Source organism: Maniola jurtina, chromosome 6 (assembly GCF_905333055.1).
Source record: "Maniola jurtina chromosome 6, ilManJurt1.1, whole genome shotgun sequence".
In the NCBI taxonomy this organism is placed as follows: Eukaryota; Metazoa; Arthropoda; class Insecta; order Lepidoptera; family Nymphalidae; genus Maniola; species Maniola jurtina.
The window spans coordinates 1567065-1583917 of record NC_060034.1 but is presented as its reverse complement, the minus strand read 5'-3'; the positions used below and the strand labels follow the sequence as shown (position 1 = coordinate 1583917).

The 16853-nt window shown below is 38.6% G+C and overlaps 1 protein-coding gene across 12 annotated transcripts in view; it reads right to left on the bottom strand.

The window, feature by feature from the left end:
* The window catches only part of LOC123865889 (teneurin-m), a 614472-nt gene that overhangs the window by 16620 nt on the left and 580999 nt on the right, over nt 1-16853 (bottom strand). For 9 of the 12 annotated variants that reach the window (XM_045907094.1, XM_045907095.1, XM_045907091.1 and 6 more), the window contains 3 exons: nt 2933-3094; nt 2227-2523; nt 114-1862 (listed from right to left, as the gene is read on the bottom strand). In XM_045907094.1, coding sequence (XP_045763050.1) covers nt 114-1862; nt 2227-2523; nt 2933-3094 — 2208 coding nt within the window. The remainder of the gene's footprint in view (nt 1-113; nt 1863-2226; nt 2524-2932; nt 3095-16853) is intronic. The other 3 variants (XM_045907101.1, XM_045907103.1, XM_045907100.1) reach the window with 2 other exon arrangements.

The window sequence follows — 16853 nt, the reverse complement described above, 5'->3', positions numbered from 1 at the left end:
TTTAGATGAGCATGCGAATTAGTATGTTAGACACCAATGCTCGAGAAGACCCGAAAGAAAATGGTTTGGCGATCGTTAGTAAATTATCAGAACGCAAATTTTTGAGACCTCACCTTCCAATATAAGTATTGGTGGAGGCTTTACTTTGGGGCATATGCATTTTGGAGTTTCTGTTGTTGTCAAACTGTCCGATTCTGTAGAAATTGCCGTACTTGATTCTATGGTTGTCAAGTCGTCTAAAGTGCTTACTTCTGAAGAATCTAAAGTAGGATCATCTGTAGTTGTACTTATGTCTGAGTTTGTAGAAAAATCTGTAGCAGATTCCGCTGTTGAGGAATCATCCGCTGTTGTCTCTGTTGACTCTCTAGCTGTAGTTACATCTGTACTTATATTATTTGTCTTATTATATGCTGGCATTGATTCAGACACAACTTTATTAGTTGCTGTTGTTTTTTCCACATATTCATCATAGAAGTCATCCATAGTAACACTAGCGTCACATACGGGACAAGAACATTCACAGCTTCCTCCCCAATTTTCTGTATTTGTTAATGTTTTCGTGGTCTTTACAGGACTCTCAATTGTCACTGGTTTATTAAAATTGGTAGGCATAGTTGGCTTGGTCTCCATTGGCGTTATCTTTACAGTGGGGATTTCGTTACTATCGCCAACTGTAGGAACTGTTACAGTCAATGAATATAGCGGTTTATAGGATTCATTGTTAGCATCATCTGCAGATATAGTTAGATTAATCAATACATGTTTAGCACTTGGTACTGTTTCTGAAGTTTTTGATTCAGTAGCAATATTTAGGGTTGTAGGCTCACTAGATGTAGTTTCAGTTGCAGTGCTAGTATGTACAACATTTGTTATGTTAGTAACACTCTGTGGGGACTGTGTTATTTCAACAACATGCTCGTCTTTGAGATTAGTGTTATGTGTGGTAAAAAAAATTGGACTTGCCGTGGATGGATTTGTTATTTTTTCTGTAAAACTCGAGTTTGTTACTTGTTCTACCGCTGATGTGGAATGTGAAGTTGACGGAAAAGTGGTTGGAATAGTTGTCTCAATATTAATGGGAGTGCTTCGATCTCTTTCGTAATGGTATTTTTTTGGATCAGCTGCCAATTCATTGGGATCGTTGGGATAAATATGTAATTCCTCATTTACTGCATTTAGTCTCGTTAGTAATTTTAAATACTGAAGCTTTTGAACGCCATATGAGTAGATCGAAGGAAATGAATCGCCTTGCATATCTTCAGGCTCATAAGCGACTTTATTACTATTTTTCAACTCGATTTCAGGTGGTTGATCCGCTTTCCTTTCTGTTTTAATTTTGGATTCATATTTTGGTGTTGTTGATGTCGTTTTAGTAGTCTCCCGTGTTGTCTCCGTTGTATCGTTATTTTGCAAGGGTGTTGTTATTTGTTCAAGCGTTGTGTTATTAATTGTTAGATCACCAGTATAAACCGAAACACCAACACTGCTAGACACAGAAGCATCATTAGAAACCATCGTGACTTCCGTTTGCTGATCAGCCTCCTCCGTCGACACACCATGCACTAAGCTACTAGTGGTCACAGAAGGCGAAGTGATTAATTCATGCACATCTACAGTAAAAGAATCCGTGGAAGAAACAGAAGGTAAAGAAGCATGCCCATCTACACTTCTACGAGGGCGCGAGTGACTTTCCCCTTTACCTGTGGCAGACGACGTCGAGCTTTGATGCGGTCTCGCTAAAGATTTGTTAGCTGACTCGAGCGTCGTCGCTTTCGAAGCTGGGAACTTATCCGTTGTATCACCGACTAATACTGAACAGGGTTTTGCATTTTGATATGACCAGTTGTCAGTAAAATAGGATGCTGTGGACAAAAATAAATAGATTAAAATTAATATCATATTATTTAGCAGACGATAATAAAATTTGATTATAAGTATTATAGCAACCCGATTATCGAGATCATTCGATTTTTCTAATACAAGCATTGAACTACGAGTATATAAATACTATAAGGGCTGTTTTAAAATAAAAATCGTATTTTATGATCGGACACTGGATATCAAGTTGTAAGCAAAAAAGCTACAACTTGCAAACATTTTTCGTCTAGAATAATCCGTTTATTGCTACTATGCACTAGTACCACCTAGTACTCCATATAGTTTGATTATAAGAGATCCAGATAATCAGGTTTACTGGGGTTCAGGGTTCGAAAGGAATCTACGTACCTGACATATAAGAGGCAATAGATAAAAGAAGGACAAATAAGACTATAAACACGATGGCAGTGCACTTCCAAGAGCATCTCGAGGAGAGGCCCTTCCTGAAGTGGAATCGGGAGGCGGCGGGAGGGAAATGCGTCGCCCGGAGATTATTCCTCACGGGGAGGACAGGCACGGGCACGCCGAAGGCGGGGTGCCGGTCACTTCTGTCCATCCTCTCTAAGGTTCCTTTCTCTTGCTTTCCTGGACTACTGCACGAGGAGTTTGACTTGTAGTCCATAGACGGATTCTTTTGTATGTCCCCTGAAAATTTATTACAATAATATTAAAATGAGGTATTATGGATAGCTTATTCTTTTTTCGGGTCATTTTTTTGTTCTATTTTTGAAGAAGCCGAACAATTATCATCAATGCATAATTTTATTTTAAACTCTTTTACTTTGTGTATCTTCCATTTTGATTCTAAATAAAAAACTAGCTAATGCCCTAATGCTGTGCAATGCAACTTGTCCGCAACTACTGTATGTATTGTAGGTACTGTGACAGAAACCTTTTCCCAAGTTCCAATAACCCACAAGAGAGAAGTCCCCACAAGAGTCCTATGATAAGTTGTGGAGGTCTATTTTTTTACGATAATGATGATGATGAAAAATTTTGCCGGTGATTCGGCCGTTCAATCGGGACACGGTAAGATTGCTCCAGATTTTATTACCTGAAGGCACGTAGAAGTTTCCAGAAGGGGTGCGCACAAGACACGAGGGTTCGAAGTCGACTAAGTCGGCTGGGTTGCCGGTGATTCGGCCGTTCAATCGGGACATGGTAGGATTACGAGGTGGCACATCTGGCGGCGGCCGGGTTCCTTCGAGTAGACAACCTGGAACGAACAAGGAAATGAGCATTCATACAGACAGTTCACAAATTCATTTTGCTTTTTTTGAGTTTAAGGATGTGTGTGTACTGCGTGTGTGGATGTGTGTGAATAATATGAAATGTAATGTGCCTATAATAAATAGCGCAGATTTTTATTTTTATGTCGATTTAGAAATCTCGGCGAAATCGGCGTGGCTCCTACATAGGAGAAAAAAACGCATCGAATTAAAAACTGCTTCTTTTTTGGAAGTCTGTTAAAAATAAAAATGACCGCTCTTTCGATTTAGATTTAGTAGGAACACCTTAGGCACTATTTAGGTACTTGAAATTTTAGTTATAAACTTTTCAAATCATGTAATTGTATTTATTTTGAATCCACGCCCGCGCCGTTTAGTAATATATCGTTCATAACAAGGAATTTTCGTTCAGGAAACTGCGGTGGTAAATTCATTGCTCTTTAATTACAGTGGGGCGAATTGTTCAAAAGGGGCCGCTACAAAGAACCTCCTGTATTGCGGGGTACGGAACCCAGCTTTCTTTCCGCGGATGGAGCGATCGCCGAAAAAAAAAAGCAACACAAAAACCCTTTTAAAATTAATTGAGTTTTCTTGCGGCTACATCGACCGCTACAATAAATTAATTAACGCTCGAAGGAATCCTTAAAATTTGTCGAGGATCAAAAGTTGGCTGGCGGTCGGGAGATACGTAGTACTTACCTACTCGCGGCACAGTTTAGCAAGCATACAGTTCCGAAAACGGCCGTACTTGGCGGGCAATAATGTGATATTGATTTTAGTTTGTGATGTTTATTTTAGGACATTTCAATGTTTGATAAACTGGCTGATGATAATATCGTTTTAGATCACTTGGATCCTTGCCAACAATGAGAAGAAAGTTCAAATCCTAGATAAATGTTTTGTAGAATATGTAGAAAGAAATTCTAGTAAATAGGCCAAATCGAGCAGCGTGAGCTTAGACGTTTACCTACTCGTATCATTGGGAAATTAACGGACTGATTTTTGTATGGTTTTCTCTGTGTTTACTTAATACCTTCTTCACAAAATAATGATAATAGTCTTTAGATACGAAAGTATCTAAGTAGTGTATTTTGTGAAGTATTGATTAGTATTTTGAAGAAATACTAATCAATACTTCAGCCGTTGAGCAGGCCGTTGTCATTTAAATATCTGTAATTTGTCGATTGTTAATTAATTGTTATTTATATCAACGTAACGTGTTATTTGCCAAAAATTGTATAGTAGGTACTTTTTGACAAACAATATTGGTGAGTAACATAACGAGAGATTATAGATAGATACATTATGAATTTCGGCGTTAGCATACCTTTCGAAGGCAACTCCCTCAAAACACAAGTGTAAATTAAAAATTTATAACACCCCCGTCAAGTAAAGGTTACAGTAACTAGAAAAGAGCTGATAACTTTCAAACGGCTGAACCGATTTTCTTGGATTATAGCTAAGATCATCAAAAAAAAACAAAATTAAAAGCGGTTCATTAGTTTAGGAGCTACGATGTCACAGACAGATACACAGATACACACGTCAAACTTATAACACCCCTCTCTTTGGGTCGGGGGTTAAAAATGGTTTTTAAATTGAAATCTTACGAGTACATTGAAGGCCCGTAACTGTACGATTGCTAATCTGTACTCAGGGTGGTGGGGTAGATAATGCTTCGATTTTCCATTAACTTATATTAGCGATGGGAGAGGCCGCCGCGCCCCGCGCCTCCGATGGCTCCCGATCTAATATATTTCCTTTATTAACTAACTGCCGGAACACGCGATCTTTGATCCATTTCCATAACCTCCACAGGCCTGGCCGGTATTTGTTTACCCGCTGTTGCCTGCTCCAACCACAGTTTTCCTTAGTTTAAAAGAAACAATAAGCTTCTCGATGAAATGCGTAAGCGGCGCACTCCTACAGGATATACTCGTATTTCCAAGAGTGTGCTAAGGAACTATTCAACCCAGTTCCTCCGCGAGGCATCGACAAGGTCTGCACTCTGTACATACGTTAAAATTCCACGGACTCGTTCGAAGCAATTTGCTTCCTCGTTGCTAGATACGCACTGCTAGAATATTATGGAATGCCCCTCCGGCTTCCATTTTTCTCGCTAGCTATAATATTGCTACCTTCAACGGAGGCCCGTACTCCGTAGTGGACCAGCGACGGGTTGATCATGATAAAAAGAAAAACTAGGCACCTTATTAGGTAATATACTGAATGTTTTGTACGTAACTACGTTAATCCCGCATGTAAACCTAAAACTAACCACAAAAAACAATAACCGAGCCGTCTAACAAACTAAGCTTGTTTGTTATTGCATAAATTCTGATTAGCATACATTAAACGAGCTCTACTTAATCTAAGCGGGGATGGGACGTCGCTATTTGTTAGCGGGCCGCCTGAGGATGAACTATGGAAACTTATGACCATGAAAAACTATTATAAATCACATTCTCCCTTAAAGTTTGATCATTTAGAAATGTCCTAGTGTGTCATCATTCCTTATAGACACGCATGACTACGGTTTGGAATACTCCTCCGAGATCAGTGTTTCCTATCAATTATAATCCGGGTATTATGTCTGTCTGTGACATGATACCCGGTTTATAATTCGTAGCAAATCCGGGTGCCTATCTTTAAAACAAGTGTAGTTAAAAAGCTCCTAGGCAACAACTAAGTATGTTCCGTTCCATCTTAGGCCACATCATGACTTCCCATCGGATATGTGGTCAAGCGTAGCAAGGTCCTATAGTACCTGTCCTAGGTATATAAGAAAAATGTTAATGACCTTGGTTCTCCGGCGGGTTTCTACATTTCGATCTTAACTCAGGGAACTACCAAAAACTGGAAGGAATTTAGTCCTTTCTTATACCATCGTGGCATGAAGGTACCCTATGTATATAGTGGTACATTTCTAAGCAATCGCTGAAGGTCCTACCTAATTTGGGAGGACAAGCGCACCCATTAATACACACGTCACTCTACATTCAAAAACAAAATGGCGGCCATTTATACAGCGTCGGGGAGTGGGAATTATGTTAATCGGACGAGTGTCTTTTGTGTGTAATGGGAGGTAATTACCGGGGCACCTCCCGGGGACACTTCGTCTTGCGGAGAGGACCCCCGGCTCGGAGGATTCGGGAATTCGACACTCGTTAACCGAATCGTCTCAACTTTAAAGGGGAACGAGATTTTGAATGTCGCCCTGGGATTTGTTGATCGAACTAACTTTTTTTCGTCTTTTTTCCTACCGAATTGCGTAATGCCTATTTCGGTTTTTTGGAATAAACCTTAGAGTACCGAAAATGTGCCATGTACTCAGAGTCTAAACTCTGGATACCCATATCTACGTTTTTTATTTATTGATAAGTTAGTACCTAGTCAAGGAATGCGATCTAGTCAGATGATAGGCCATGCAGCCTGTGATCCAAGCGGACAAACTGAGGCATTGTCTGAACAGTTTAAATAAACAGAACGTGTTTAAATGATTTTGATTCCGCAGGTTCGAAACCGACAGGTAGGTAACCTAATATGAATAGGTACTAAGTAGGTAACCTAATAACTTACAATACAGCTTAATATGCGCTGAGGATAGCCATCGAGGGGGTTTTAGTGGGTACAAATCCCACATAACCCGATCTCTCCTCAAAGAGGTCGGGTATCTTGTGAAGATTTCCCCCCCGTCAACAAAAAAAAAAAAGGTCTTACAATTTCACCGAATAAAAAGTGTAAAATATAGAATCACGTCAGTTTGGCCGTAAGCGAGTCGGAACATGGCTCGTATTAATGCCATTTTCATTTGCTATCTCTCGATAACTAACCGTACTTTAGTTGTTCACAAGCGTATCGTAACGACATTTCACTACAGTACGTTGCAGTAAAATGGATTCTATATGGTATAATATGCAGACAAGAGTTGAAACTTTGAATATAGCTTCGTGGTTAAATGAGAAACGTCAGTAGGAGAACGATGTGGCTCAACGGGTTCCAAAGCTGAAGTGGCAAGAGGTTCGGAAAATAGACATTGGGTGCTCGAATGACGACCATCGGAATCGGATCATCGGAAAGCGCAGCGTTAGAAGACCTCTCTATGATAAAATTCATACGCCATCCATACTTAATATTATAAATGCGAAAGTGTGTCTTTCTGTCTGTCTGCGACCTTTTCGCGGCCCAACAGTTTAACCGATTCTGACGAAAGGTACAGAGTTTAGCTTATATTCCGGGGACGGACGTGGGCTACTTTTATCCCCAAAAATCAAAGAGTTCCCACGGGATTCCTAAAGACCCATCCGCTCAACAGATTTGTATGAAAGGTACCGAGGTAGCTTGCGTCCATGCCCATCAATAACATAGACAACTTCAAAAACCTACATCCACGCGGAAGAAGTCGCGGGCATCCTCTAGTGTAATATAAATGGAATATGTCTATTGGCACTAAGAGAGATTTTACACGGTAAAACAGACACCGAGCCACATGGCTCTAAAACATAAAAACAAACGAACCAGCACTCGGATAGTGGCATCAATGTGATTGTTATTCAGTTTTATGCATATAGCTTAGCGAGACGCGCCAATAAACGATATGGGGAGTAAAATGGACGGAAGCTGGGGCTAGAAAATCGACTGTATATCGATTTGATAACCTCTCTGGTGCTCTCTCTTTGATAACCTCTCTGTGGTTCCACAATTTTTGTTATGTATTTAAAAATATTTAGAAATTTCTTTGAAGAAGGTAAGAGCACCATCATAAAACTTAAAACTTGAAAAAAAAACGTCAAACTATACATAGTCCAGTAATTCTGTAATATGAGATGGAAAGTTTTCAGAATGTTATGCAAATTGGTGGTTTTATAGATTTCGATGTGCTCTTTCCGAATTTTTATTTTGCCACCTCGTACCTTTGCCGCTCGCGCCAACATCTTGGAAAATCAGTACATCGAAATCTATAAAACCACCAATTTGCATAACTTTCTGAAAACTTTCCAGATAAGCCCCTTTTTGACGACCAAATTACTGGGCTAACAGGTGAGTGCTTGAGGAACCCCATATTAATCACACATAAAGTCCAACTGTCAAACGTGTATCTCTTTCAAGTCGTTCCACACATCGCGACGTTGATGTATGAAGCTGCATGTTGGAGTCGTCAGCCTCGCCAGGCGGCTGTAACTGGATACATTTAGGCAATTTCAGCCCGAGACGTCGCCACGTGCCGACTATCTTAAACTCGTTATGTGTATGTTCGCCATTCAAAAATACGCTGAATTGGGACTTGAAGATTCACCTAGGTCTATTTTTACGAAAAATTCGTAGATATAATCGTAATAATATGCATGTGGAAGGAAAAAGCTAGGAAGCTAAGAAAAAGGGAGCTTAGAATAAAACCTAGGAAGGGAGGAAGACAAAAGAAAACGTGGACACAGGATGGATTGCGTGAATGAGGACATGCGTGTAAAATGAGTGGATAGTGCGAAATAGATGAGAGAAGCGATTGGAAGAAGACATGATGTGTCGACCCCACATAGCGTGGGATAAGGACAGGAAGAACAAGTGTAAATTAAAAATTTATAACACCCCCGACAGGTGAAGGTTACAGTAACTAGAAAAGAGCTGATAACTTTCAAACGGCTGAACCGATTTTCTTGAATTAAGTATAGCTAAGAACACCCTCGATCAAGCCACCTTTCAAACAAAAAAAATAAATTAAAATCGGTTCATTAGTTTAGGAGCTACGATGCCACAGACAGATACACAGATACACACGTCAAACTTATAACACCCCCCTTTTTAGGTCGGGGGTTAAAAAGAAGTATGCGAAGATAGAACTATTTGTACGAATAATTCGTATAAATAGTGAAACCAGGTGGATCACCTTCTTGAGAATATAAGTGTGCTTGCTTCAGGATAATCCGTAAAATTCGGACGGATAGCTATCCTAGTTGAAATGTAATTTCGCATGCGCCGCTTTTAACTGACAATGCGAAACCGTCAAAGTTTCCGATTTATACGAATAAGTCAGTGTGAAAATGCAAACATTAATTCATACCCAGTTATAATTTTCCATACTTCGACCACACACCGCGCGATCTGAATCTCCAATTTTAAATTTAGCACCAAAGTTCGTTTCGAACACGCAATATTTATATGAGGGAGCAGAGCTGCGATTTATAGTTAGGAAACAATCGGAAACTTGGTCCGGCGTCGTCGTGACTTCGTTTTAATTAGTGCCCATTCATCGTGAAACAATTGAGTCCTCCAACAAATCCATTATCGGGAACTTTTCGATAGTCGAAAGAGGTGTATTCAAAGTTTGCGATTGTGATGAGATCGGAGGGACTCTTTGTAGAACACGGGTGCCCGATGCTAACCGATCTATCTTTGGAAAATTTCCATTCAGGCGATTCCTTAGGTCTATTCACGTGAAGTCATCAGGAGTAGGCCCGGCACGGCGAGGTATTTAAACTGCTGACTAATTAATTATCCCGGCGATTTATCTTCCTACGGAAATATTGTTTTGAAAGAAATTCTAAAGAGTACCTATAGGATTTAAATAGGTTATCTATGTTTAAAAATATTATACCGTGACTGATTGACAGAGAATGTAAAAGCAAAGAATAAACGGGTGAATCTAGAATATTTTTTTATGCAGGGTAGATGTACGCACTGAAAAAAAATTTAAAAATTCCAATGGGATTCTTAAAAACCCATGTGAAGCCACGAAGACGAAGTCCCGGGAATCGGCTAATAACGATTGCAAATTAATAAAATTATGTAGTTGTATGAGTGGTAAGAATTGGAATAAAATTTTTGTAAGAGCAATTTTACTTATTTTCAAACAAAAAGAGTTTCAAAAAACAGAAGCTCAAACTTAATTAAGCCTGTTAATCATCCATTTTGATAGTCCTGAAAATTTACAAAAGTTCAGTAAGATAGGTATTACATAAAACTTATTTTAAAATACTCAAAAGCATTTGGGCGATATTTGTCGCGCAAATCCTATTATTCAAGGGGGAGTTTAAACGGCACCGGCCCTGATAAGGCGAAATATTTAACGAAACCAGGCCAACTGAAAGCCATCGATTAAATACCTACATGCGTAATATCATTATGCCGGAGCGATTTTCCTCTGTGTAACCCAATTGCTAATTTGTCGTGACGACTTTTTTGCCGTATCGCAGAGATACTCGTACCTGTCCTGTTTTAATATCAAGAGCTCAATGTAACACTGATTAGTCGATACTACGTATCGATATACGACAAAATGAACACTTCTTTTATGATATAAAATGTCAATTTGACATCACATGTCGCAGTTATGTTTTACTAGTGTGGCGAATCAATTTTCGCAGCAAAGAATCTAAAACTATGTTATCAGCTCATGGATGCTTTAGAAGGCTGAAGCTCAAACGATTAGACCTAGAAAGCTGAAATTCTTCACAGTTTCCTTTAAAATATAGACAAGGCATTCCTTGTCTTTTAGGTTGGATTTTGCAAAATTTATACGTGATTTGGAAAAAGATGGTTTTTTGCGTTTGCGTTGCGTTACTTTTGCGTTTTTTAGGCTCTTGCGGTCGTCTGACGTGACAAAATTATTTTTACGCTTAGCAATGATTTTATTATTTATAGGAATTCACTAGACGCTTATTATCTATCGTCACGATACAGTGAAAACCGATTTACACCGGAGATAAAATTCTACTTTCTAAAGAGATTTTTTACGTTGACGCTGCGGAATTCTTTATTAATATCGAGTCTCGGTGTTTAAAAGTTGGCAGAGGTATTTTCCGAATTCTCGAAGATTAAAAGGTCTTTGATCATCGTTTCAAACGATTAATATACCTGGCACTTTTAATGATCTCAGCTCGATGTTTGCGCGGCTATTTCCCTGAGTGTCCATTGAAAGTTAAGTATTTAACTTTTTGGGGCATTTCGGAATGTTAACAGGGCTCTCTCCGTCACTCGCTTCATACAATCGTAGTTCCAATTTCATTTGAATACTAAGCAACCAAAGTCCATGAAATTTTGCAGACATATTCTAGAAACTAATATCTGTGTCTGTGGTGTTTTAGATTTTTCTAAAAATATGTAGTTTTAAAATTACAGGGGCTCAAAGATTTGTATGTGAATTTTTAAGACCGCGTAACTTTGAAATTTAATATTTTAACAGAAATCTGGAAAACCACAAACATAGATATTAGTTTCTAGAATATGTCTGCAAAATTTCATGGACTTTGGTTGCTTAATATTCAAATGAAATGGGAACTACGTTTGTATGAAGCGAGTGACGGAGAGAACCCTCTTAAAGTGTCACTTTAAAGCTTAAAATTCCTGAGTATTATTCAAAAGATTTTTAAAGCGTCGAATTTTAAATAAGTATAATATGTAGGTACTTACATAATTTTTTTTTTCTAACGCGATTGAGTAAAGCGACATCTATTTTGTAATATCAAAATTGCTCGACGAAGAGGTAAATGAGGTGAGGTTGATATCAAATAAGAGAACCGAAAGGCCTAAGCCAAGGTGACGAGGCCTTGACCTTTAAGGCCCGAATAAAATTCCAGGTAAATCGCATACCCATGAGAACCAAAAATCCCAGGGTAGAAGACAGGTACAAAAATTTACATCTAGTTCCATTATAGAGCTAGAAACCGCTTCCAAACAAAATTACAAATATTTCGTAATATTTTATTTCCATTTTCATAAAAAGAAATGAAATAAAAAAAAACCAGTTGGTTAATTTTATATCAAAGGAACAGGAATTAGAGCACAAATCGTTAGTCCCGCGAACACTCCTACTTTGGCGTCCGAAATTAATTAAAGAAACTGAGAACGCTTTCATATTTAGGGCTCCTTAACAAAAGTTGAAAAGGAACCTTTATGGTGTCGTTTTGTTGATCCTTTTTGAAACTTGCACGAGCATTATAGTACCAATTTAGCTCCATTATAAAGCTAATTGGCACTAGTGAACATGTTTTTTAAGTTTTGGTAGATTTTACAAATTACAATTTGGTCCTGTAAGTCCGAGAGTGTGGTTTACTTGCATATCGCATTCCAATTAAGATGGATTGGAATTCCGATTGGAAGGGTAAGTAATGTTACCCTAAGACGATTACTGGATGGGCGATTGCCTTCGGACTTCGGAGGTCCGGATTCGGTCTGTTTCTTTTCTCCGTTAGAACCAAGAACTGTCGGTTTCGGTTATTTATTAATTATTTATGATTTATAATTAAATCGTATTTATATCCAAAGAAAACTCCCTGCCATTATACAACTATGTAATATATTATCTATCGGTGACGGGCACGACTCTCAGCAATGACGAACAAGACAAGGATTTTTTAAGACAAACTTTTGTTTCCATAAAAACGAATAGGTACGTTGCAATTAAATAGTTTTGACTATACCTACTGAAAAATCAACAGAGTTAAATTGAGCGGGTTTTTATTAATTCTTACATCGAAAAGTAACTAATATTTAACAAAACGTTGTCTCCTCCATCCTTCACCAATTCATTTATTTAACATTTTTACCTATAAATTGTACGAGTACCATATGGTACAATCACTAAAATTTATTAGATAGGTAGTTCTTTGACTACATTTAAGTTATCACACCTTTTTATTTCACCCAACATAAGTTCACGTGTAAATCCGACTCCTATCATGAAATATAATACAATTAAAAGCATGTAAATCCATATGCGCTGCAATGTATCATGTCAAGCCCTGGCCGCTTGGATGTGATAAGATTACTAGACAAAGGAAGTCCACCCATATCACTACCACTAAATACGAGCCTTTATAACTACCCTATACGACTACTTTACAGTCACAAGCTGAATTAAACCCTAACAACAAAACCATAGAGACTAGATTAAAAAATGCAGTATTTATTAGAATCGCAACGTCAACGTCTGCTTCGTTAAAGGACACTCAGCTTTATTTATGTCGACATACAGGCAATATTGCTTTGTTTTACCCAACTATCAAATTAGTTTTATTAAATTTGGACTTTATAGTTAAACAAATAGAGTTCAAAGCGGTACACCCATGAGATTTTAATAGTGACTTTGTCAAGGGAATTCCGACTTTTCTGTAATGAGATTAAAGTTGGTACTTGATTGGAGATTAAAGGTCGGTCGGGTGGTATCCGGCACGATAAGGAGACGTTGGCTAAGTCAGTACGTCACGCAAGCACTGCACTAAATTATGTTGCGATTTGAGATATAAAGCGAATGGACGCCACCTTGCAAGGCGGTTTTTTATAGTCCTTTATGGTCTATGCCTATGATAATGTCCATGGGTTCGCCGTTAGGGGACATGGAATTAGCATAGGCCATAGAGTATAGACTGTCTATTTCTACTAGGTGTATTTTATTCACCATAGTCAAATTCAAAATCATTTAAGTATTCAAAGTACTATTGTACACCTTTTGATGGTCGGAGTTGTTAGATTTGTGACATGATTAAGTGAGTGGTGATAATTAATTAAGTACATAAACTCAAAACTAAAGCTGCGAGGGTTCCAAACGCGCCCCGGTCTCAGAAGAGCCCACAACAAACTCAGCAATAAAATTGCTTTCCGAGTTCGCCATACTTCCATCTTGGACTGCATCAGCACTTACCACGCAGTTAAGGGCCAACTTTTCGAAAACAACATTAGGGTCATTATCATGATCAATCCATCGCCAGCTAAGTTAGGGGTGCGTGCCCGGGATCGAACCCCTGACCTAAGAGGCGGACGTTGTAACCACTGGACTATCATGGCAACAATAAGGTAAATAAGTAAATTAAAGATACATTTTACCTACCAATATATCAGTTTCAATTGATAGCTTTAATCATAGTTTTATATTGAAACAATATCGCGTGCGTCGCTTGTATAAGTCTTCCACCGAGACTCGTTGTGAACTCGACTCCGCGATTAAACCAAAATGTTTAAATTGATTTATGAAATACTAGCGACCCGCCCTGGCTTCGCACGGGTGGACACTACCACGAAAAATCCTATCTATTTTCCGAGATAAAATATAGCCTATACGGATTTGGAAGAATCCCTCTAAGTAATGGTAAAAGAAATTTTGAAATCGGTCCAGTAGTTTTTGAGCCTATTCAATACAAACATACAAAAATACAAAGGTTTCCTCTTTATTAGTAGGTATATTAGTATAGATTGTTACTAATTACATCTACATTACACTTCTACATCTATACTATTAGGTATATGTAGGTATATGTATAGAGATAATAAGTTTGTTTGTAGGGGGTAATCTCTGGAACTACTGAACCGATGTTGAAAATTCGTTCACCAGTAGAAAGCTACATTATTCCTGAGTAACATAGGCTTTATGTTCAAAAAATCTCCTTACGACTTCTAAATTACAGATTCTAACGGTCGCCGTCGAGTCGACTGAGTCGCCAGGCGACTAGTCGACCGTGCGATAAATTGAAATAGGTATATTATTCTCCTTATAAAAAGCGTCAATTTTTTATCAGCTCATTAAAAATAATTAGTATATAGCCCTTTGTTTTAGCCATTAGCCAGACATTTAAACTTGGTATTGGCAGACTTGGGAACCGGAGTCGATGGCGTTTTTTCCCATTTTTCCCTATTTCCCCGCTTCCCGGGAAGCCCTAACGAAGTCCTAACGAGACGACCATCCTTATTATCAACTCTGTAATCTGCGTTTATTTTGCTTTGAAGTTTTTGATCGCGAGATATAAAATTGGTCCCTTTTGAACTCTGCTCTAATGAGAGGTAAATTGTTCTAAACTTATATAGCTCTACTACCTATAGTAGGTACTAAGTATCTATAATGTACGGATCAAAAGTAAATTCTAGGCAAAACCTTCATCATCATCATCATCATCATGTCAACCACTCGTCGCCGTCCCACTACTGAGCAGAATCCTCCTTTCAGAGTGAGGAGTATTTTATCCACCATGCTGGCCAACTGCGGATTGGCAATCTTCACACACCTTTGTAAACAGTTTATAGAACTCCAAGGCATGCAGATTTTCTCACGATATTTATTTTTCATATTAAATTGCTTAAATCTTTACTATCCATGAATTAAAAAACTACAATCCCGCATCTTGAATAACTACTGCAACTAGACTGATTGAAACAAAATTTCAAAATCATAATAAATAATCGGTATTCTAGAACCGAAGCTGGCAAAGGACTAGTCCAAACTAAATTATATATTAAGAAAAAAAGGTAAGTACCTACATAAACTACAATTGAAACCCTAAAAAGTACGCTCCACATTAGAACCTTCATTTTTTTCTACACCTGACGCAAAGGCCTGATAGTTCCACGTGGACGTGAGCAAGGTATTTTCATGGAATTTTCCAATTTGATCGCCCTAATCGCGCCGAGCGACGGTTATCAGATGGCCCCTCAAATCAGGACAGGAATCAGTCACGGATCCAACTGCATTCTTCACGAGACAGCTAATTTGGGCCCCCATTTTCACGAAACTTTGGCATCCATCAGCCGACCCGATGTCGCCTAGGGTCACCAGATTGCCGGGATTTTCTGGATAATCCTGACTTTTCAAATTTTATCTCAAATAGATCAACGCAAATCATATCCACCTTTTCCCTGCAACTAAGTGAAAACTTGTGCTACGAGTGTGTACGAGCAAGCGTGGGGTTTGAACCTTTCGTATTTCAGTCCGCTTCTTAACCGTTGAACTATTGAGGCTTCAAGTTACATGGATACCGTTGATTCTTAGTAGATTAATCTCTTCAAAGTAGTTTTGCTTAACAAAAGTGACTACTATTAAGCACGAATCATTCTCATAGCCTTAACCTTTCTCAATAAGAAGGGTTAAGGCTATAAGGCCACCACGCTGGCCAAGTAGATACCTACGGATTGGAAGACTTCACACATTTAAGAATATAATGGGAAAAAGGTGAATGAGGAAAACTTCGTGACACGTGAAAACTGCCGGGTGTCCTCCATAATTTTCTCAAAGGTGTGGTGAAGTCTGCCTATCTGCACTGGTCCAACGTGGTCTGTGACCTAAATTCTTATCATTCTGACAGGAGACCTGTATTCAGTAATGGACCGAACGGACGATGGGTTGCTTGCAATGATGATTATGATGATAAATAAATTCTCTGATTTGTTTAAACCTTGTCCAGCTATTTCGATTGGTCCTGGCAACCCTCCTTCGTCCACTATCGGGAGATTCAATGAATGATAACGAGTGTAATAAATACAGCGCTCCTTGAATGGCCGTAATTAATTTAATGGATTTCGACAAAGAAATATGTACAATGAGATAGTGAGATTAATAGAAAACGATAGAGCGAGGCGCTACTTTGTGAAATTGTAAGTCGTAGCACCAAAAACAAGCAAAAACTTGAATAAAGAGGGTAGGTAGACTTTATGTAGACACGTAATCCATACTAATATTATAAATGCGAAAGTTAATCTGTCTGTTTGCTACCTTTTCACGTTCCAACAGTGTAACCGATTCTGATGTTTCGTACAGAGTTACTTATATCCCGGGGGCGGAGATAGGCTACTTTTGATTCCGGAAAATAAAAGAGTTCCCACGGCATTCCTAAAGAGCCACCCATTTAACCGATTTGTGGTACCGAAATAGCTTGCATCCCTGTAATAGACATGGGCAACTTTTTATCCCGGAAAATCAAACAGTTCCCACGGAATCTATAAAAATCTAAATCCACGCGGACGAAGTCGCGGGCGTCCTCTAGTTCA